Genomic DNA, 21,408 nt, shown 5'->3' on the forward strand with positions numbered 1-21,408 from the left:
GTTCTTATAATCTGGTGTGTAGAACTGCAAACAGGACCTGCCATATATATCCCTATGATTTCATACTGATTAAACTTCAGGTCTTTGCTTCTACTACAATAGTAATCCACACTATCCACAGGGACACAACCCATTGTGTGTCCCATTCCTATCCCTTAGGAAGAAATAATGTTTGTAAGGCAGATCGTAGAACGGTTTGGGCTGGTAGGGACCTTAGAGATCATCTAGTCCCAAACCCCATGCCATGGGCAGGGACACATTCTACTAGACCAGGTTGTTCCAAGCCCCATCTAATCTGTCCTTGAACACTTCCAGGGATGGGGCATCTGTAACTTCTCTGAGCAACCTGTTCCAGTGCCTCACCACCCTCGTAGTGAAGAATTTCCCCTTTGTATGTAATCTAAATCTACCCTCTTTCAGTACACTTACAACTTGCCAAGCCCAAATGGATACCTTCACTACTGTTCTAGATACATCCATCAGTGTATCCAGGATATGGTAACATGCTACTAAAGTCAACTTCTATTTCCAAATGAAAGTTAACTCAGTTTGTCCAACTGCCAACTTCAAAAACTCTCTCCCTGGCTTCAAACTTCCCTAAATTACTCATTTGTTTCTATCTGCAGGGCTCTTGCAGTGACTTCTCCCAAAGAAACTTCTTCAACAGTTCAAAGAGTAACTGCTTGGCACTCTTTTGTCCCTCAAGGGCTTCCCTTAGTGTACCAAAACACTGCTTCAACATTTTTTTGGGGGGAGGTGTAAGGATGGTAGAGTAAATTTGAAGACAGCCCCAACAGTTTGCCACCAACATGGAAAAGGCAACAAAAACTAAAACTGGAAAAAACCTGGCAGGGGTTGGAGAGAGGTGGGGGATGGTCTTTCCTGCCATGGCTGCAGGGAGAAGACTAGAGGGAATGGCCTTGAGCTGAGACAGGGAGAGTCAGATTAGATGTTAGAAAAGACTTTTTCACTGCTAGGGTGGTCAGGCACTGGAATAGGTTACCCAGGGAGGTGGTGGAGTCACTATCCCTGGAAGTGTTTCAGAGGTATCTGATGCTGGAGGATAGAGTTTAGGGGTTCCAGCAGAGTGGCAGAAAATGGTTGGACTCAATCTTAGGTCTCCTCCAACCTTGATGATTCTAAATCCATGCACAGCCTTTTACTGTGTTCTGCTCAACAACTGCACAGCATTTCTCATAAGCAGATGGCACTCTGAAAGTGAAATATTTGTATGGCAAAGGAGGTCACCTGCATCTGATATGGATGAAAAACAACCTGATGTTGAATGCAAGTTTAATAGCACAGTCAGTGTATAAAGAAAATGGTACAGTTGACTATTTTGAGCTATGTCTGTCACCTACTTGCCTGCAGGCAGGGTAATTTCTCTGCAGCAGAATACTTCCTTTTTTTTTTCCAGGAAAAAAGCATTCTCCTTTAGCCCCTCTATTGGTAGAGTTGCAATTTTATGCATTATTATTTATTATTACATTTTAAATAATTATTAAAATTATAATTTTAAGCTTATGTTTTCACTAGCTTAGTCAGTCCATATTTTACATTAAAAAAGAAAATCTACAGCATAGGTCTAGGCTCTTATGATTAATATCTCATCCACCTTCTACTAACCTAAACACCTGAATCTAAAGTCCTTCCCTTTGAGAAAGCACTGCAGACCGTGACAGAGCTTACAAATGCACAGCCCAAGCAAACACAAACAACTCACGTTTGAGGTTGTGATGGGTCATCTCCCAGAGAAACGCTCTCCCCTTGGATTTCGTTGAAGCACTTCTCACAGAAATGATACCTGTCAGCAAGAAGGCCATATTTGGGTGAACTGCTCCATCCACACAACACAGCCCAAGTCAAGCAACGGAGCCACCAATCACAGCAGGCCAAGGAAGGGACAGGAGCAGAGAGCAGGTCATCAACGGCGACAAGGATATTCAATGATGCAGATTTATGGGCCCCACATTGTGTTTGGTTGGTTTGGTTTTTTGGGTTGGATTTTTTTTTTGCGCAATCAAAGCCAAGTGCAGACAATGACAAGCATGAAGGAGAAATGAAAAAAAATAACACACACACGAACAAACAAAGAAATGGGGGTTTGCAGGACAAAAAACCAAAAACATAGAAGCAAGACAAGACAACACAAAGCAGAAAGCCAAGGCAAAACACAGATTAGCATTAAATCTCTCAAATGGGTTCACAAGCAGCAAACGATTAAAACAAATTAAACAAGAGTATTCCATTTTAGCATACCCATACCCTCTTCATTTTAATAATCCATGCCACGTACAGCAAAGAATTAAAATGAGAAAGGGGGAAAGAGCAGAAGGAAGGAAGGAACTGCTACTCTGACTTGTACATCAGCACAGCAGTTCTGTTGGCAGGAGGATCTGCATGAAATCAATGGAAGAAGGGTAGTCTTCCATCTTAAAAGCATAAATGCTGAAAGGTCACAGGATTCTCTCCCGGTTGAAAGGGAAAGCTAAACATCAGAAGCTTCATGAACAATCAAATCTGTCCTCAAAATTCTTACAGACTAATGAACAGAACTGTCAAACTCTCTACATGGATATGATTCTGCCACAACCCAGTTTGCATGTAGAACAGTCTAGCCATCACTACAGCAAGCAAGGTTTCATTTGTTCTTGAATAGAGATTCTACCCCAGCCCCCAAAAATGCTCCAAAACCGTGGCCTCTCCGTTACTAAGCCATGTTAATTGAGTGCATAAGACAGCAAAAAAAATAGAAAGAAATAAAAGAAAGCACAAACAAATTCATTTATAAAGCCACACAAACCAATGCTACAGCAGCTGTTAGCCTAAAAAGGCAGGTCTCAACTCCTCTCCCACTTTGCATCTGAGATAATGCAAAGAACAGTGCTTCTGGAACTGTATATTTCAGTCCATAGATACATATATGCATGTGCATATATAGCAATCTACACATCATATGTATGCACAGTTACAGTGCAAACATGAGTAATGGTCTTTTGGTCCACCTCTTACTTGCCCATAGACAAACATAAGCAGAAGATACTGACATGATATGAAAAGCTCTGCACTAAATATATCAGTTGAAAACTACAACAGTTATTATGGGGTACTACAGGAGTGAAGTAGAAGGAAGTCAGCTTATAAACCACCGTTCACTGCTATAAACCTTTCTGAAACCTTAGAAGGTTAAGAAATAACTTGTGCGGCTCTTTGATTGCTTTCACCTGACAGGTGCCTCAGAAATGTTCTTGGCTTTCAGGTAAAATCCATAGTGTTTTTGTTGGTTGGTTTGAGGGTTTTGTATTTGTTTAAGGTGTCGGAAAGAATGGAGAGAGCAGGGACTAAATAAATTGATGGAGGTGACACGGTTTGGAGATAATGAGTCCTTTCCTCTAAAAGGTGACAGGCATGGGGATATGGGAATGTTTAAGCATGTATTTCCCTGCTTCTTCCTGCCTCACTTTCCCAACTGGCAGAGATATCTATCAAGAAACCTTCTTTCAGAAGTTAAGTACGTTTAAATCCTTTAATAAACCCCAAGTAAGAAAGATATTCAGAAGAGCTGTAGAAGTGACAGCACTTTACAGAGCTACTGACAGCTACTGCAAGACAATTCCCTTTAGGAAACTTCCTGAGGAAAAGCAAGCATCAATCTGCTGAAGATCTGAATACATAGATCTTCCAATTAAGATGCACAACACAAAGCTAAGTTTGTTCCTCAGTGTTAACATCACGAGAAAAACAAAGACTTGCCAAGAATAATGTGTATTATGAGCATTAATATACTCGCTGCATAGTTTACTCAGTGTTCTGCATGAAAAATACTGCTGCACAGTAGGAAGCAAAGGCAACAGACTTGTATATATGATTTGTAGGGAAGCGAAGATTTAATTAACTGCAGGATAAAAATGTAGTAAACACCACATTTCTGCAAACAAAAGAGGACGAGCAAAGGCCGCAGTGAACTTTTGCAGGAAGAAATCATTACTAGCACACACAGCAAACTGGTCAAGAGCACTTCCAGCAGAAACTGTAATTCTTGAACACAAAGGTGTACACATATAAAGAGGGTGTCCATGTAAATACATGCACGCCCGTAACAGATTGATCGCAGCATGCACAGAACCACACCAGCAGTTCTCCTTACCTGTTCTGGTAACTGTAGTAAGTGGCATCTCGAGGGATTGTGCATAGCTGTTTGCCATAGCAACACAAAGTCTGCGGCGAGAACTCCAACTGCAAAGAGGAATGGGTCATCTTAGTACTCGTGTGTTTGCACTTGCTCACTGTGGGAAGCAAGAGTGACCCAGACAACTAACATTTCTACCTTCCTCTGTGCACAGGTCGCACAGTACAACCAAGGGTATGCAGTGCTAGTCATAAAAAAACATTCAGTGGGCTGTTATTCTTGTGAGCTCTTCTCCAAAGACAGAAAGTGTATTGAACTGAGACAATGGAAACAGTCTCTATACACAGTAAAACAGAGCACTACTGCTGCAGTGACAAAACCACACCTGTTTAATTTGCAACAGCAAATGGTTTCACCCTAGTCAAAATAAGCTTTTAGTGACTGAATTTTCCCACCAAGGGCTTATACACACATTGATGATTTAGGCACAAGATAGAATTGGAAGATCCATAAACCCCTCAAAAATCAGATTACTCAGAATTTCTAAATCCTGCAAACTTTTGAAGCTTTCGACACACTGTAACTGCTAACAACTGCAAATGTCCTATTTTTCCCCTTCAATACAAGGAAGCAAGAACAGGCTAAAGATATTTATTTTCTTACCTTTCTTCCACAGCAATAACCCAGGCTCTGCATAACTGGGTCAATTTCTTGCTCAAACACCTCTGCCAGCTTGGAACAGTATTTGTATACCCGGGATGTTTTGCGGTTATACAACCAGGCATTATTGAACATGAGCCAGATGTCATCTACATATTGCCATGGTTCCTGATACTGTCCTGTGTCCAGCTTCCTCTTGATAGTGGAAAGGTCCATTGGGCTCTTTACGATGTCAAAATAATCCTGCAAGAATAAGCAGCACATCAAAACATTACTACAGAACTCCGTTGTGACACAGCAGTGTGTGCATTCTCAGCATATAAATTCCTCTCATCAAGAAAAACAGGTTCCTCCCCGACTTGATTGTCAAACTGCTTGTGACACACACAATGCAATCTCTAAGTAATACCATATCATTCCCCAGTGCTTTCTTTTCATTATTCCTTTATTTCTTAGGCTGCTGCTCCTTCAATCCTGATGAAATATAGCCACTCAAATCAGCAAAACAAGTTATTGCAAAAAGCAGGAAACAGCGATGTTTTTGCAGCCATTATGATCTGGAGATACACACAAGAGCGTTAATAGAAAGCGACTGGTTTTAGTAGACCAGATAACCTAACAAAATGAAATAACTTTATTCCGTGATAAAAGATATCATGTCTTCACTACAAAAAATGCCTTTTTCCAATCCACCTTTAATTATGGGGCAACTTCTCCTACAAAAGCCTGCAGAATACGACAGTCAGGAGCAGATATGAGCAGCTGCATAAATGCCTGTAATACAGCAGGCCTTGAATTTTTGCAGTGTCTGCCTTAAGCCCACACCAAAACCAAACAAAAACTCTTCCAGGCAAAAAATGTTGGCCAAAGCACCTAAGTAGAACTTCTACTTATACATATTTGTTTATATATAATAAACTTGGGTGGTCAATTCAGAGAGTTTAAAACACAGATCCTTGAAGGATGATTAAGTCTTCTGGAAACAATTCTAAAACAAGGAGAAAATGCAACCTAAACAAAATCTGTAACCTGAATAGTCTCTTCCTTTCCTACAATAAATTAATAATCATTGATGGATTTTTTTTTAAGTGGTCTTGATCAGCTTAATTTCCTACATCTCCAGACAAGCTGTATACATGGTTAGAAACACCTACAAAGTTCAGCAATAAAAGCATGAAGCAACAACCATAAAAAGCCCAGAGAACACTGTGGATCTGTTGGCAATCACTTCAGTGCATGACCTATCTGCTTATTTATCAACAGCAACACAGAACCAAACAAACTTTTGAAAAAACAAACTTTCCAAAGTCAGACATTGTATATTCTACTGCCTAAGCTAACCTTGTCCAAACACATCAACATAAAGATGTTAACAAGACAGACCGAAGCTGTTTGAGAACAGGTACATCAAAACATAGTAGTTCTGACTTAAAGTCAGGAAAGTATCTTGCTAAGACACTCACAGGAATTCCTAGTAGTTGGGGATCCACAGGCTGTCGAAATGGAAGAGACTCTGGATCCTGACGGTAAAGTGCCTCCAGTGCTGGCATAAGCGCCTGCCGCAACTCCTCTGGCTTGAAAACTTCAAAAAACAATCAACATTAGAAAGACAGCAGAAACAGCTGGAAGGAAGAAACCGGCTGGAAAATGAGAGGTCTGCAGAAAAAAACTACAGACAATGGGTTTAAGGTACTTAGCATGGCTTGTTTATCCTCTGCATCACTGAGTGCTGAGGAAGATATTAAAAAGGGATCATAGGAAGACACTGCTAAAATGATGAGTGGAGACAGTTTACATTCCAGATGCAGCCCCTCTCTAAGGCTCCAAGAAAAAAAAACTTATCTAGAAAATCTGTAACTATTTCAAATCTTCGTTGTATTGACAATTTTACTAAGGCTTAGCGACTAATTCTAAAGCCTTAAAGAAATTGCCCAAAGCCAATTATAAGCGCATGTATTATGAGATATTTTAGTCCAAAAGTCACAAAGAACAACTCATATAAGCCTACTAAGTACCAAAAAGGAAAGCTCAGAGGTTTTTTCCTCCTCAGATTTCTCTAGGGAGATGCAGTGAATTTCAGTCAAAAGTGTTCCTGCTTACTTTTTTTCTTAGACTGCCCAGCTGCTGGAGAAGACTGAGTAGCTGGAGTTGTAGGTCTTTCTTCCCCCTCTGGTACTTCACTCTTCATTTCAGGTTTCTTCTCTTCTTGCTCCATTGGGTCTGGTTTACATTCCTCCACAACTGGTTCTACTTTCACCTGGAAAGTAGTTTGGAGCCTGTCACTTAAGTCTCCTGGGAGTTCATCCATCCACATCTGTCCTTTGAACTCATATGTCACCCTGCCCACTACTCTTCCCCAAGGTTAAGAGTATCCCCTTTTTAGTCAAAATTTGCCTAAAACTCGAGCAGATGTGTTAAAGGCATCTTTAAACACTGCAGTAGTAACAATGATGAGCTGCTAACAAGTTCTGAGCTGCAAGCAGACACAGTTACCCCTTCAGCTCTTCAGGCAGTTCTAGCAATTGCTTCTCCAGCAGGACAGCCAGGGTGACCCTACTAGAAGTCACACTCCTAGCTGTCCTCAGTGACAAGTGGTAACAGCCCAGTAAAGCATTCCATTGTGCACACACAGAATCATAGAATCACTCAGGTTGGAAAAGACCTTTAAGATAATTTGAGTCCAATCGTTAACCCAGCACTGCCCAGTCCACCACTGAGCCATGTCCCTAAGTGCCACATCTGCAAGTCTTCTAAGTACCTCCAAGGATGGTGACTCAACCACTTCCCTGGGCAGCCTGTTCCAATGCTTGATAACCATTTCAGTGAAGAAACATTTCCTAATATCCAATCTAAAGGCTGCCTGGCACAACTTGCAGCCATTTCCTTTCACCCTAGTAACTGCTGCTCTTATATTTAACAGTTAGTTGTAGCACTGACCTGAGTGCATTCTTACATTGGCATTTACCAAAGGAAAGCCTCACAGCTGCAATCACATTATCATGGTCATTTCTTGTGACTACTGGCTTCTACCACAGGTTTCCCAGAAAACATAGACCCTTCTCTAGGAATCAAAGACAAAAACAACTAGAACTGCAGCAGCAGGTAGTACCTACAGCTCTCACTGAACTCTGGAAGGAATGACTTGCATAGAGACAAAACATCTACAATCTAGATAGATTTAGAATCCAGAGATTCAGATTAGATGTTAGGAGATTCAGAGTAGATGCGAGGAAAAATTATTTCCCTGTTAGGGTGGTCAGGCACCGGAACAGGTTGCCCAGGGAGGTGGTGGAGTCACCATTCCTGGAGGTGTTTAAGAGGCATCTGGACCTGGTGCTGGAGGATATGATTTAGGGTTTAGGGGTTACAGCAGAGTAGCAGGTTAATAGTTGGACTTGATGATCTTAGAGGTCTCCTCCAACCTTGATGATTCTATGATCTAGAAGCACTAGATGAAGATAGTCCACCTGACATCTGGTCAACAATCTCACCTCAGATTTCTCTTCCATTTGCAGCTCAGTTTGTTCTGGTTCCCCTTCCTCTGTTTTCATGTCCATTTTCACTTCCTGCATGGGTGGCTGCTGCTGCTCTGGAACAGTTTGCTGAGAGTTCACCTCTGTGCTGCTGGTGGATGGGGGGTTGGATACCTGCCCATCAATGCTTACGGCTGGCTGCGAAAGCTGAGGCAACAAAACACACATTACAAATATGCCTCTTTTCTTTCTCTAGTCTACTTTTTACCTATACTATGTTCACACCAAGTTTAAATGCATTCCAGTCATTCTATTTGCTTTCCCTGAAGAACATACTGTCATACAACTCCAACTATAGAAAAACATGCAACAGAAACATATACTAGAAGGTCTAGTATACAGAAAATATCATACTGTTTCCCTATTGTATACAAGCACTATGCATACATAGACATAACAAAAAATCTAATCTGTTTCACAGTGAATTTCAAAACACGCACCAGAATTCTGAAAAACACTCCCTCTCTACAAACACCAGATGATCTACAGACTTATCTTGATACAGAAAAGTTTACTCCCCCAATACAAAAAACCCACCATTTTGATATTAAACATGCCATGCCAGGAGCACAAAAAACCCAACAAAACGAAACAATTGAAAATTAAACCTTACACTTCAACATTTGGACAGACAGCACGATTAAATTATTTCCTTACAGGTGTTGTAGGGTGCTGAGGCTGCAGTGGTGCTGTTGGTGTGGGCACAGATGCAGTCGTGCTCTGCTGTGACAGGGGCTGCTGCTGTTGCTCTGCAGAAGGGGTAACTGGAACTGGAGGCTGGACTTGTGGAGGCAGCTGTGCCTGTGGAGGTGTTGGAGTCTGCCTTTGAGGGGGGTGCATAGTTTGGGACTGTGGTCCAGGTGGCATTGCCTGAGGAGCAGGTGTGGGGGCAGTCGTGGCAGCTGCTGCTGCCTGCTGTTGCTGTGATCCCAAGCCTGGGGGTGTGTGGTGAGGTGTTGGGGTTCGGCTAGGTACTGGAGAGGGAGAATTTCGGTGCATGGGAGGCTGTGGAAGAGGTGGGCAGTGAATATGGCTCCCTTGAGAACCTGGAGCCATTGCAGGAGAATTCACAGGACAGGAAGCGCTGGTCATTTGTGCCTATGGGAAAACAGGGACACATTTGCCATGACTTGAAACAGAAAAGCAAGAGAAAATACTGTCAAATGGCTGGTTTCTCATAGCACACTTTAAAAAGTGTGACAAACTATCTGCTTTGTTTTTAAAAACTCTTTCAAAAGCAGAAATGGTCTGATTTATTTTGCTCTATACAAGCATAAGGCTGTTTTGTAAATTATTAATCTCTTTTAGAGAAGTTTCACAGGGTAACTTAGACTTGTTGATATAGTTAAAGAATGGCACACCTACACTGCTCCCAGTTTGCAAAGCATTACTTTCTAACACTGCATATTTGTATATCCTGAACACAAGACAATGCCCCAGTGAAAAATTGCATTCAAACACACTTAGTGTGCCCATGCCCCCACCCACAAGACTAGAAACTGAATTTATCATCACAAATAAGTACAGCTGTAACTGCACCATTATGAAATTATCCAAAACCTGGTATTGGTCAAGGAAAAAAAGCTGTCACTCCACAATAATCTTGCCTGCAAACTAGGAAGAAGCATCAACGAGAAGCAAACTGACGTTCCCTACTTCTTCCTGGCCTGAAAGGTTCTTGCTGAAAAGGGAGAGGGAAAGGACAGAAAGGAAACTGCTGGACTGTAAGTTCAGACCTTTAGTAGTGATAACCCTCCTAAACCCCCAAAGCCTGCAACACACATCGGTCCTGGACAGACATGCCTTTTTATGACTTATTCCAACACCTCTTAATTTCTCAGGCTTTGCTGCTTCACTGTTCAGCAAGGGATTCTTAACTACCACATGCTGAGGCACAATTTCTTTTCTTCTTTTCTGCTCCAAAAAAATCAAACCTAAAACACTTTCTCTGTAACACAGACACTTAAGCCTGACAACAAGTCAACAATGTTTCACCCTTTGTCATTCCCAGTGTGACATCAGGAAAAGGCAGAAGTGCAACAGAGTTGCAACAAATGAATTCGTGGGCTCTAATTCCGAAGCCTCTGAACAAAACAAGTTGTTCTCCATTACAAGAAACTGAACAAATGTAACCAGTACACAGTAAACAGTAACAGTCCACTGACACCACTTCCAGAAACCAGGAACTTACTTGAGACACTGGTGTCTGATTGCCAGGCTGGGTCATAGGCATGCTCGCTGTGTTCATTCCCGGGGAAGAAGCAGGGAACTGAGTCTGTTGCAGAAACTGGTTCTGACCAGACGCCTGGCCAACTCCTGGCTGCTGCATACGGGAAGGAAATCCCATCTGTTGGAAAAGAAAGGAACTCATTGCACACAATGTGCATACAACCTCCATAATGTTTCACAAAAAAACCCACCCATATATCTTGTTGTAGAAATTGATGCTTGCCACTTATCAGTAGGATATAACATGGAAATTCTGCTTACAGCTCCTCTCAAATTTGCAATTATGAAATTACGATGATTTCTCTTATAATTAAAAAGATATTGATTTCAGCCTGGGACTGACTTAAGATTTATTTTTGTTCCTTGTTTTAAGGATGCAACTAAAAGCCACTTCAACTTAATTTCTAGGCAATTTTTACCACAAAGATCTAAAGGTTTACTGTAGATCAGACAGATCTTTGAGAGGAGATGCAACGGAAGGAACCGAAGGGCGAAGAGAATGAAGTGATGCTTGATTCATTTTTACATTTCTTTTATTTAGTGATTTTAAGGAAACCACAGCCAAGAGAAGCAAACCCGTGAGCTCAACACCCTGGAGGGAAGTCACACTGACCTGGTTCATGGCCCCGGCCTGACTTAGCTGTCCAGGGTGCTGAAGAGGAGGGGTTTGCCGGGGTCCCATCGGCGACAGCTGCATGTTCATCTGGCCAAACTGATTAATTCCTGTGAGTTTGTGCCAAAAAAACATTTATAAACAAAGGCCTGAATCCTCCTTTGGGCACCATTCAACATTTTGAGAAAAAATGCTGTTCATTTCTTCCTAATTTTGCTTTCAAGCAAATATTGCCTTCTTTCAACTAGTTACATGAGTAACTTTTAAATATAGTGTCCAAGCTACCATACTCCTTCAGAATACAAGACAAGTCCTTTCCCCTCAAAAGACTTGTTTCCACTGTAATTAAAACTTTAAGTCTGAGAACCACTGGAATACAAGAAGAACAATGAAGTGTCACACCTGCTGTTGAAGATGAACTGTCCACAGAAAGTTACATTATCTTAATTGCATATTAGAAATTCACTTATTCAAACTCAAACTGTATCTTCACTTCCTAAAGTACTTCGCATGTTCTCTGTTATAAGCCTTGAATGTGTAACAAAGCTTCTGCCCTTTGCTTCAGAGCAGAAACTCTCACCACATTTGCTCTGCCACCAACATGCTCTCACCTGAGCTGGCTGGGCTCACCATGTTCGACTGACCCCACCGTCCTACGTACACACCATCAGAAATCCCAAAAGCATCAAGCTCTTTATTTAACAGAGCAAGCAGCCAACAGGCAGCTCAAATTCACCAGACCATGAGACACTATTAGAGATACATAGGGCTTTATATATATAGTATATAGTTATATAAATATTATACAATATAGATATTTTCTTAATCAACTGAAAAAACTGCACATGATAAAAAATGGCTATGACACTTCAGCAACAGCTCCCCAATTCCAAGATTCCTTCAGAATCACAGTAGTAAATTTTCTTCAAGTACTTACCTGGCTGCGCCTGCATGCGATTCATCATCTGGTTTGGCACATTGGCACGTATCAGGGTTGGGTCAGGAAGAGGACCATCTGGGGAAAAAAAAAAAAAGATCTTGAATTAAGACAATGTCATTTAGAAGACCACCGGGATTTATCCACCAAACATTTTAGTGAGAATTACACAATAAAATCCATGTATAAAAAAAGCATTAAAAACATATAAAAAGAGAAATGTATACAGTCTAGTAACTAAACACTCTTGAAGACACCTCAAAGTGTGAAACAAAACCAAAAACTTCTTTGAAAATATAGTAAGTATTGACAGAAATATCCTCTGATGTGGAGTCAGCTTTCAGTAATTGAGAACAAATTTGAAGTATGTTATCAAGGTACAGCAACGAACAGTAGCTCATGAACATTCCAGACAGAAAGAACTTCTACAGACAACTGTACAAGCACCAACTAAACTTTCAAAGGCATAAACACCTAAGCACTTCAATCATCATACTCTGTTTAGCAACAGTGATAACAGCGATGATCATTCTAAACAACTAAGCATTTATGACAACATATTTCTTTTAGAGCAACTGATGTTATCATTAAATCAATTAATTCCAGAGGTGAATCCAATGAGACTGAAGTTCTATGACATTATGATTGCAACTTAATCTCTACTCCCTCCACCTCAAAAGCAAGCACGAAGATTTACAGTATTTCAATTTGTTTAAAAGACTGAATGCTTTTAGATAATTTACGGCCATTAACTAGCACATAAGCAAAGCAAAGACTTGGCAAGTGCTTCTGAACAAAAAGGAGAAAGTTCTCTAACTCTGAGCAAGTCAGGTACTCATGAAGGGCTAAATGGTCATCAGCCTACCAAAGTGGCAGCACAGGATTCCCCTGCACCAGGTAGTGTATAACCCAATGGTTCTTACTTGCAGACATTCCTGGCTGTGGCTGTCCCATATTGGGCCCTTGACTCATGGGAGCCTGTGGCATGCCTGGAGCATTTGGGATCATGTTTTGCTTCTGCAGCCTGGTTCTTCGTTTCTCCTCCAGCTCCTTCTGAATCTTATAGATCTTCTCTGCTAGCAAGTGATAGTACTCTGCCTGTTGGGGAGGAATACAAGTCAGGAAAGGAGATGACACACACATTAGGAAAAGGCAACATGTCTCAGTGACTCAAACTTGCAAAACAGCCTTACACACACCCATTCTGGTTTGGGGGGGGCCTCCCCCTTGGCAAGGGCTGTCAGGCACACAGGAGCCCAACAAAGGGCACTGCTCTCAACCATTAGATTTGCACCAGACATTTCTCTTTTCATGTCCAACACTTCTATGGGACAATCAGAGTGAAGACCTTGACTCTGCCTTCAGGGAACCAAGAAGTCTCAGGCAAAAAACCACTGACTTCTGGCACACCCAAGCAGCAGCCTGCAGCTGGCTGGTTCCTAGACTCCGTTCAGCAGCCCCTAAACACACTCAGTCTGGGAGTCTCATCTGTGCTTTCACTCCTCTTTGCCCCAATCACTATGGCATCAAGGCAGAGATACACATGACTGGACAACATGGAATGGCATCTCACCCTGCTGTTTGCTGATTCATACATATCCCCCTCCACTTTCCGAGCATATGCCACCAGATTCTCCATACGACGATCTTTCAGTGCTGCAGGGTCAGGAGTAGGAAATATGGCTTGGACTCTGTAGAGGGGAGAAAAAAAAATATAAAGTGCATGCAAGTGATTAGGATGGCCCCAGACCAGGACACCAGCACTAACCCCAGTGGTTTAAACATGATAAAACAGCAAATCTTTTGACAGACCGCAGCACTGCTACTGCTCCCAGGGGACACAGCCCACATGGCTTGAGTATGGAGTGGGAAACTTCCAATACAACAGCCCCAAACCAGCAGATGTAACTCCATCTCTTGACAGAAATCACTCCCTGGCCCTCTAGTTTTGCAGGCTGGGCTTCCTTCTGCCCTCCGAATACACCTCAGGGGCAGCAACTCACCTAAACAGGAGACTATTTCGATATTAGCTACTCACAATTTATGAACAAGGTGGTTTCGGAGATCCTGAGTAATGTCTTCATGCCACTGCTTTCGAATTCCAGTATTGGATGGTTGAGCTGTTGGCATGGCTCCCAAACTGGCAACGTTGGCGCTTTCACTCATCATGGGGCTTCAAAAACAGAGCAAGAATTGAGGGCAAAAGTCTAGCCCAAGCTTTGTCATCTTACAGTCATAGCCTCTTTTAGAATAATGTCAGGACAAAGTGCTAGTTCAGCCATTCCCTAATCAATGGACAAACTCTGCAGAAATAGCTGCACAGACACCAAAACAACGCCAGGAAAGAGTACAAGCTGTTCTACCCAAGGATTTGGAAAAGTGCAACAAAAGCTACAAAATCCAAAGGCAGAGATAGCCATCAATGGCATTTACCCCACTGTTTATGCAAGAAGTGCCATGAGATGAAAACAAAATCACTGGGATACAAAGAACAATTCAACTTACTTTTGGGAATTCATGGTTGAATGTAACATTGAGTCAGGCAGCAGATTAGGGGGTTGAACCCCTACTCCTCCATTCACTCCCATTGGATTTGCACCTAGAAAATGGACAAATACTGAATAAATGAAGAGCCCATTTACGGTGCAAACTGAGTAACTGCTCAGCAGCAAGGGTTAAACTTGCAAGTACTCTGACTTTTGTGAAAGGAATTTAATTACCCATCACTCTCTTTACCCTTTCTTTTACAAACTTAGAAAGAGTCTGAGGCACAACACTGATGACCTCCAAGCGAAGCATCAACCACATTACTCCTCTGCACATCTTCCTGAACTTCTCAGCAAACAAGTGGATTTCGATTTGCTGCAAACACAATGTCCCAGAGTCCTTTCCTGTGACTAGCTAAAGACTCAGCATCTCAAATCACTTTTTTATGTAGAAGCTGTTGGGTTTTTTGTCATTCAGGGGCTTACAAGATATATATTCACAAAGGCTTCAAAAACTTAATACATCAGCTACCTCCTACATCTGACAAGGTCCCCTCTCACCCACTCCATACAACTAACTTCAATATTTGTAAGAAGGAAAATCTGATGAACATTTCCTCAAAAAACCCCTAGTAATTTTTTACATACCAAAAATCTGCTTTTCTGAATCACAGCAGATCTTAATCACCATAAAAATATTGACTATTTTCTTCACACACTACAGTTAAGTATCAAATAGTAAAGAAAAATGCAGCATATTTCTGCCTGGAGCTTCCAAACAGATCACCTTGTGGAGCCATTACCAAGCTTCACACATATTTAGGACACCTGAATCCTACAGAATCTGTACTTTAAGCAAAATAACACACTGCAAACAAGAAAAACCCACCGAAATTAAGTATATCAAGCTTAATGCATACCTCTAATATCACAACTGGGTATTTTTAACAATCTTTGAATAAGGCTGCCTCCAGTCTCCCTTCCCTTAGTCCCTTTCGCTTCCTTCCCCAATTCTTTGTCATCTCTGAGTATGCTGCCACGCAAGACAACTGTCAACCTTTGCATTAACTCTCCCTTTTCAACTGCCAAAAATAACCATTTGTTTGAGCCACTTAGGACTGCATCTTTTCATGCTGCAGTCCTCACCAAATTCTGTTTCTAAATTAGCCCTATTGTTCTGTAGGCCATGACCTGCCAGTTACTATCTCACCTGTTGTAGTTCCTTCCTTAGCCACCCACTCCTAATAAGGAAGCAATAATCAAAAGTCTACACTCTCCACACTTGTCCTTTCTGCATTAAACTGCAGTTCTTGACTCTCCAGGAGCTTTTTCAATCCCATTTAACTGGATTTTTCTTAGCAGTTCTACAAGAAGTGCCCACTAAGAATGCACAGGCCAAAGTGTGTCTATAAATAAATACATAAAGTGTGAACCATTTTGCTTCAGAAAAACTAATCATATTCCTTATAACCTTTCAATACCCTCACTATAGCATTTTTGAGCCACGAAAAATTCATGTTTGTAAAACACTAATGCAGAGTAAAAAACCATACTACTTCAACCTAATTTTTTTAAGAACTAAGCTCTCAGGATTCTTCCCCTCCCCTCCTCTTTTAAAAATTGCTTTACAGACTGGAAGGCAAAGTTTCTGCAGTACACAAGTCACATGCAACCTATGAGTCTAGTCTATGCCACCTAACAGCCTTTTCCTGAGTAACTTGGGAGTAGTATTCCCTTTGGTGTAGAAACACACAAACTGCAGCCTTTAACTACTACTTTCCTCTGCAACTGCTTGTTCTGTATGTGAGCTCAGCATGGGACACATAGGCAGGATCACTGCAATCCTATACAAGCTTGTCATAAATCACTACCAGCTCATCTTCCCTCTTTTCCATTAAAAAAACTCACATCTACTTACACAACTCAAGGAAAGAGCTGCAGGTGAGAAAAAAATGCTGTGATGTAATCTCAAACTATCAAAATTAGATTTGAGGGTTAAAAGTGACTCCACTTGATACCAGGAATAGCCAGGATTGGATTAACTGCACTTCAAATTCAAATTCTTACCTAGTCTTTCATGCTGGTGCCATAAGACCCCCAGTCAATTTACAGCTACGTGAGACCATGTGACAGGATTCAGGGAATGTCAGGAATTTACTATTTTTCATTTTTAAAATAGGCATTACATATCTGAGACACAAATGTAAAATGCTACACTCTGAGTGACAAGGAAGCACACTTGAGTACAGGCATTCCAATGCATGCATATCCTATTTAAAACTCCCCAATACACATAAACTTTCATTACAACACAATTATAAAGCTACAAAACCACCCTAAACAGAAATGTCTTGGAAAATTAGTTCTCAAAAAAAATATCATTTTTCCCAAGTAACTACTTTTCCCAGAGAAGACACCTGGGCCCTCTAACGCTCCTGTTCCCCTAAATGGCTTGCTATCTGAAGCCTAAAACACTGCAAAGCCATACCTTTTGCAAATGAAGCAGCAGCATTAAGCCAGTAGGTTAAGAAAATTTGCATTAGAGGTAGCATGGGAAAGTTGCCTGTAGTTTGCATTTTAACAGTAAGAGATAAACTTACTCATAGGATTCATAGGGCGCAGACCCTGCGGTGACTGTCCCTGCTGTTGATTCTTCACTTGAGCTTGGGGCTGTGTCTGCATCTGGTTCCCCTGATAGGTCAGTCCAAGGGCTGCGTAGGCTCTCTCGATGGAGCTGGGGTCTATCTGACTGGTAGTGTTTATGCTGGGCGTTGTCTGCTGCCCCACGCCCACGGAGCCTGTATTTGCAAGTCCTACTGCAGCTCCGCCCAGCAGCGCTGGAAGAGACACACCAAGTTAGCAAGGATGGCAGAAGGTAGCCAAAGAAGTGCAGAAATACTGGGAAAGACAGAGTGCACTGGCTGTTCAGAAGTAAAACATCTCCTCCTAGAAGCATGCAGAGAACAGGCCACATCTAGAAAACCTGTCATGAAACTGGCAGACAAGTTTTGAGCCAACCAGCCAATCCAATAACATGCTGTCTTCCCTTTTTGCTGCTCAGAGGAAATCCCACTCTTAAATATTTAGGACACATCTGTTTGCTTCAAACTGAAACCAGAGGCACACCATGTCACAGAGGCTAAAAGCAGAAGGGTACACACAGCTCTTCAGTAGCCATTGCAATGCCTTTTTTCTTTTTTAAAAACTTTTCTTAAGCCAAGAAATATCTCAGCTCACATGACAAGAGCCCACAGTAGCATTAAAGAAAGGAGAAAAAGAAAACCATGCAGGTAACATGATGACAAAAATCTTGCGAAACATTTTGGCAGGGAGACCAAGGGGATACAAACAGAAGGGGAAGTGACATCTGATGCAAACAAAGAACGAAGACCAAACCAAACATCAGACATGACACAACTCTGTGTGTGTTTGCACATCTATCTCCAGTAAAGGGCCAGCTGGAAGAGGCAGTAGTGAAAAGCCAATCACTTGACTGAGAGAGCTATGACTTGTTCACCGTTACCACTCTCCTGCTGGAAAAATCCAATAAATATAGCTAGTGTTTATGAAAGCTTTCTATCAGACACAAAAATACTCTGGGACTAAAGCAAGAGGAAAATCATGTTACACATTCCTGGGCTTGAGAACGCAACCACCATCACCTGAATGCAAGAAAGTTTAACTACCAACACACATTTTATGGTTCATTCAATGCACAGAATTCTCCAGTAGACTTACATTGTTGATTTCTTTTGTCCCCAGCATTTTTGAGAGGCAAACATACAGGACAGTCATGTCTCGTACAGTTCTTCCAGTGCGAGATGATTTGTCGGGAAGACGCGCAATGTGCCACTGAGAAAGAGGGAATGAAAAGCTTTGTTTGTGGTCAACACAAACTGGAGAAGCAGCAATATTTTCTCTCAGGGCACAGATCCACATCAACACAGGTCAATAAAGTATTAATTGAAATAGTTCAGCACTAACTAGCCTTGAAAACGTAGCTAGATTTCCTCAAGTACTACTGGCTCAACTAAAGCTTACGTGAAAGTCCCATGTGATACACCCAAGCCTGTGTCTCCCTGGCTTGAAGGATAACACCATGTAGCTCAGGCATCACGCAGACTGTACCAAGCAACTGAGGTGTCAACAACTGGCGCAATCCAGACTAGTCTAGGCTACCAAAAAGGTACCATACATGTTGCTTAGCTACTAGGACAGAGGTGCCAGTACTAGTAGGAGCCTAATTTGTGGCTAGTTATTGTTCGAGATTCATCTCTTCAGATTAAGGGAGACAGGTAGACTCCTACTTGTAGATGCTTGCTTTGTGTCTGCCTTTGAAAGAAGGCAACACCTAAAAAGATCTTACAGCAAGTTACAATGGTAAGGAAAAGATTTTCACTCATCTCTTTGTGCTATCTAGTCCCCTCTAACTTAGCAAAACTTTAGAGGCTCAGTAGTTGCTTATGAGTCTCATTCTTAAGGGGACAGATAAGTTACAAAGAAATTGTACATTTCAAGCCACCCACTAGCTCACATCTTTCTAGGAGCCCTTCTCCTGCTTCAAACGTTAACCACATCTACATAAGCCCTCCTCCACTTACCCTGGCAGGATTTGCCAGCCTGACAGTGTGTCATGTGGTTCAAGACATTCTTCATGGTTCGGCAATGAGGGAGGTTGCACTGTCGCACCTCGCCGTTGGCCTGTTCTCGACGCTGACACTTGTGAGCGTGTAAGAGGAGAACTAGTTGCTGCTGAATGAGTTTGCGTTTTTCTGGATCTGCTGTCGGTGCTCCAGACCCCATTCCTTGGGAAGCCGCTGGCCCCATGCCAGCTTGCTGAACCTGGGGAGCCTGCTGCTGGCCCTGGAGAAGGTGGAAAAGAAATTGCTGGAAACAAATCCATTTTTGAAAATAATTCATACGGCAAGCAAACAGCAGCAAAAGAAAGTCAAAGAAGAGAATCAACTGGAAAATATTAGTAGCACTTAGTTCTCAAGTCTCCTCCTCATTTTGGAGGCTAAGAAGTTGCATCCACAATTCTTGCATTAATAGAAGAAAGCACATTTTAGAGTGAATAGAGTTTTCCCTCTATTTCAGTATAAGGCATCTCAATTTGACTGTTCCAAGAAAAGAAGAACATAAGGGAAATTATGGGAACCATTTAACCTTTTTCCATCTGCAAACTTGCACACAGACATTCAAAACAAGCATCTGACTCTGCTAGAGAGGAAGCACAACTTCAGGATAATACATGCCACAGAACTAATGTCAGGTATGGCAACATCTAGTGCATCTTCTCTGCTTCTGTTTATTTCTTCAGAACTCTTTGTATTTCTTGCAGGTGACACTTGTGGAGTACTCAGCAAAGAAGAGAGGCTTGGGGACTTTATGTTGCTTGTATCACTTCAGTTCAACAGACTTTAGTTTCTAACAGACTCTTCCCAGAGGGTTTTAGAGGATGTTTCTGGAGATCTCCGTATCTTTAGACTTCAGCTACCCCTATTCCTAAACCCCAGTTCTCTGGTAGCTCTTCAATACCTTTCATTTTACACAGAGGTTTCACCAATTAGTCAGGCCCTCGGGGTTTGTATGTGTTCCAATATGACCATAACTGCCATGTTTGCAGCCTGTAGTTCTAAACAAGTAAGACAGCAGCAGCTCTTCATTCCTAGGTTCAGTTGGGTGGCAGATCAAATTCAAAAGGGTTGCACGCTCTGCACTGAGCACAAACCTGACAGCTGGGGTTCTGAACAAGTTTTGGCTGTTTTTTCACTGGTTCATACAACCAACTGGTTTGCTAGACTTCCATTTCATGCTCAACTGAAAACATCCTAAATAAAACTCACAGGATTGAGCACTTCTGATTTAAAGGTACTAAAGTTAACTGGAAATGGTTTTGCAGCAACAGTTAGTAAGATCAAGCAACTGACCCTCCCCAGGGGGTGTGTGGGAGTGGAATTTGAAGCAGGCAGAAACACAAGCTATATTCAGAAACGAGAATTTGTTTCTTGAATTAAAAGAAATATATACATTTGGGGAAGTTGGAGGGGAGGGAAGCAGGACACGTTACATGTCATATCCCTAACCATTTTAAGCTTTGAAAATAATGAAGCATCAGTGTTAAGCTCAAGCCAGGGAATCTGATGTTAAGGCATGTGGTGAGACACCGGCATTTATAAGCTTCGGCCATCCACTTTTCCCACCACTCTTACTTCCCCTTTCCTTAAGTCCTGCTGCAGTAACAGTGTGGAGGGAGAAGAGGAAAGCATCAGGGCTACTATCATTGCCAGGGAATCTCTGGCATCAGGACTGTTGTGCGTGTTCATGAAGAAACACATGACTGGAGCTTCTAAAACCCTATCATAGGTAATACCTGTGTGAGAAGGAACACTTCTCTCTCCCAAAAGCATCAGTGAGTACAAGCAGGAACACAGTTCTCCAGACAGAGCTACTCTGAGAAGGGGCCCAATCCAGCAACCATAAAAGAAGGGGTGGTAGAGGAGAAGTGTCCAAACAGGTGGTAAAGCTCACTTCATTTAAGGAGCTCCATTTCATTTTCCCTGTCAACAGGGTTCAAAGGGCAAAGAGGGGAGGATGCAGTTTTATCAACACAAAAAGCACAACTCAGCCCTCTCCTTCATATCAGCCTTCTTAGAAGCTGAAGCAAGTGCATTATGTACAGATTCAGAGTACATATTCACACTGGGCATAACAGCTGCAAAAAAAATGCAAAAACCATGGCAAGACCAGAATATTTTGCTCCTTTTATATCCACTACAACATTTTCTGAAGACGCCTTTCATACTACTTACCATGTTAGG

The 21,408-nt window shown here is 41.9% G+C and overlaps 1 protein-coding gene across 1 annotated transcript in view; it reads right to left on the reverse strand.

Annotated features, from left to right (window-relative positions):
- Nucleotides 1–21,408, reverse strand: part of EP300 (E1A binding protein p300) — a gene marked incomplete at both ends in the record, with an annotated part of 34,400 nt that overhangs the window by 12,835 nt on the left and 157 nt on the right. Inside the window, 17 exons of the mRNA XM_009084254.1 lie at nt 1,724–1,804; nt 4,148–4,236; nt 4,793–5,032; nt 6,253–6,371; nt 6,890–7,046; nt 8,281–8,469; nt 8,980–9,420; nt 10,514–10,669; nt 11,165–11,274; nt 12,102–12,179; nt 13,025–13,199; nt 13,675–13,792; nt 14,140–14,274; nt 14,607–14,700; nt 17,188–17,424; nt 18,326–18,439; nt 19,189–19,450. Of these exons, the coding sequence (XP_009082502.1) occupies nt 1,724–1,804; nt 4,148–4,236; nt 4,793–5,032; nt 6,253–6,371; nt 6,890–7,046; nt 8,281–8,469; nt 8,980–9,420; nt 10,514–10,669; nt 11,165–11,274; nt 12,102–12,179; nt 13,025–13,199; nt 13,675–13,792; nt 14,140–14,274; nt 14,607–14,700; nt 17,188–17,424; nt 18,326–18,439; nt 19,189–19,450 (2,795 nt within the window). The remainder of the gene's footprint in view (nt 1–1,723; nt 1,805–4,147; nt 4,237–4,792; nt 5,033–6,252; nt 6,372–6,889; nt 7,047–8,280; nt 8,470–8,979; nt 9,421–10,513; nt 10,670–11,164; nt 11,275–12,101; nt 12,180–13,024; nt 13,200–13,674; nt 13,793–14,139; nt 14,275–14,606; nt 14,701–17,187; nt 17,425–18,325; nt 18,440–19,188; nt 19,451–21,408) is intronic.

This window comes from Acanthisitta chloris, unplaced genomic scaffold (genome assembly GCF_000695815.1).
Source record: "Acanthisitta chloris isolate BGI_N310 unplaced genomic scaffold, ASM69581v1 scaffold24780, whole genome shotgun sequence".
NCBI classification, from domain to species: Eukaryota; Metazoa; Chordata; class Aves; order Passeriformes; family Acanthisittidae; genus Acanthisitta; species Acanthisitta chloris.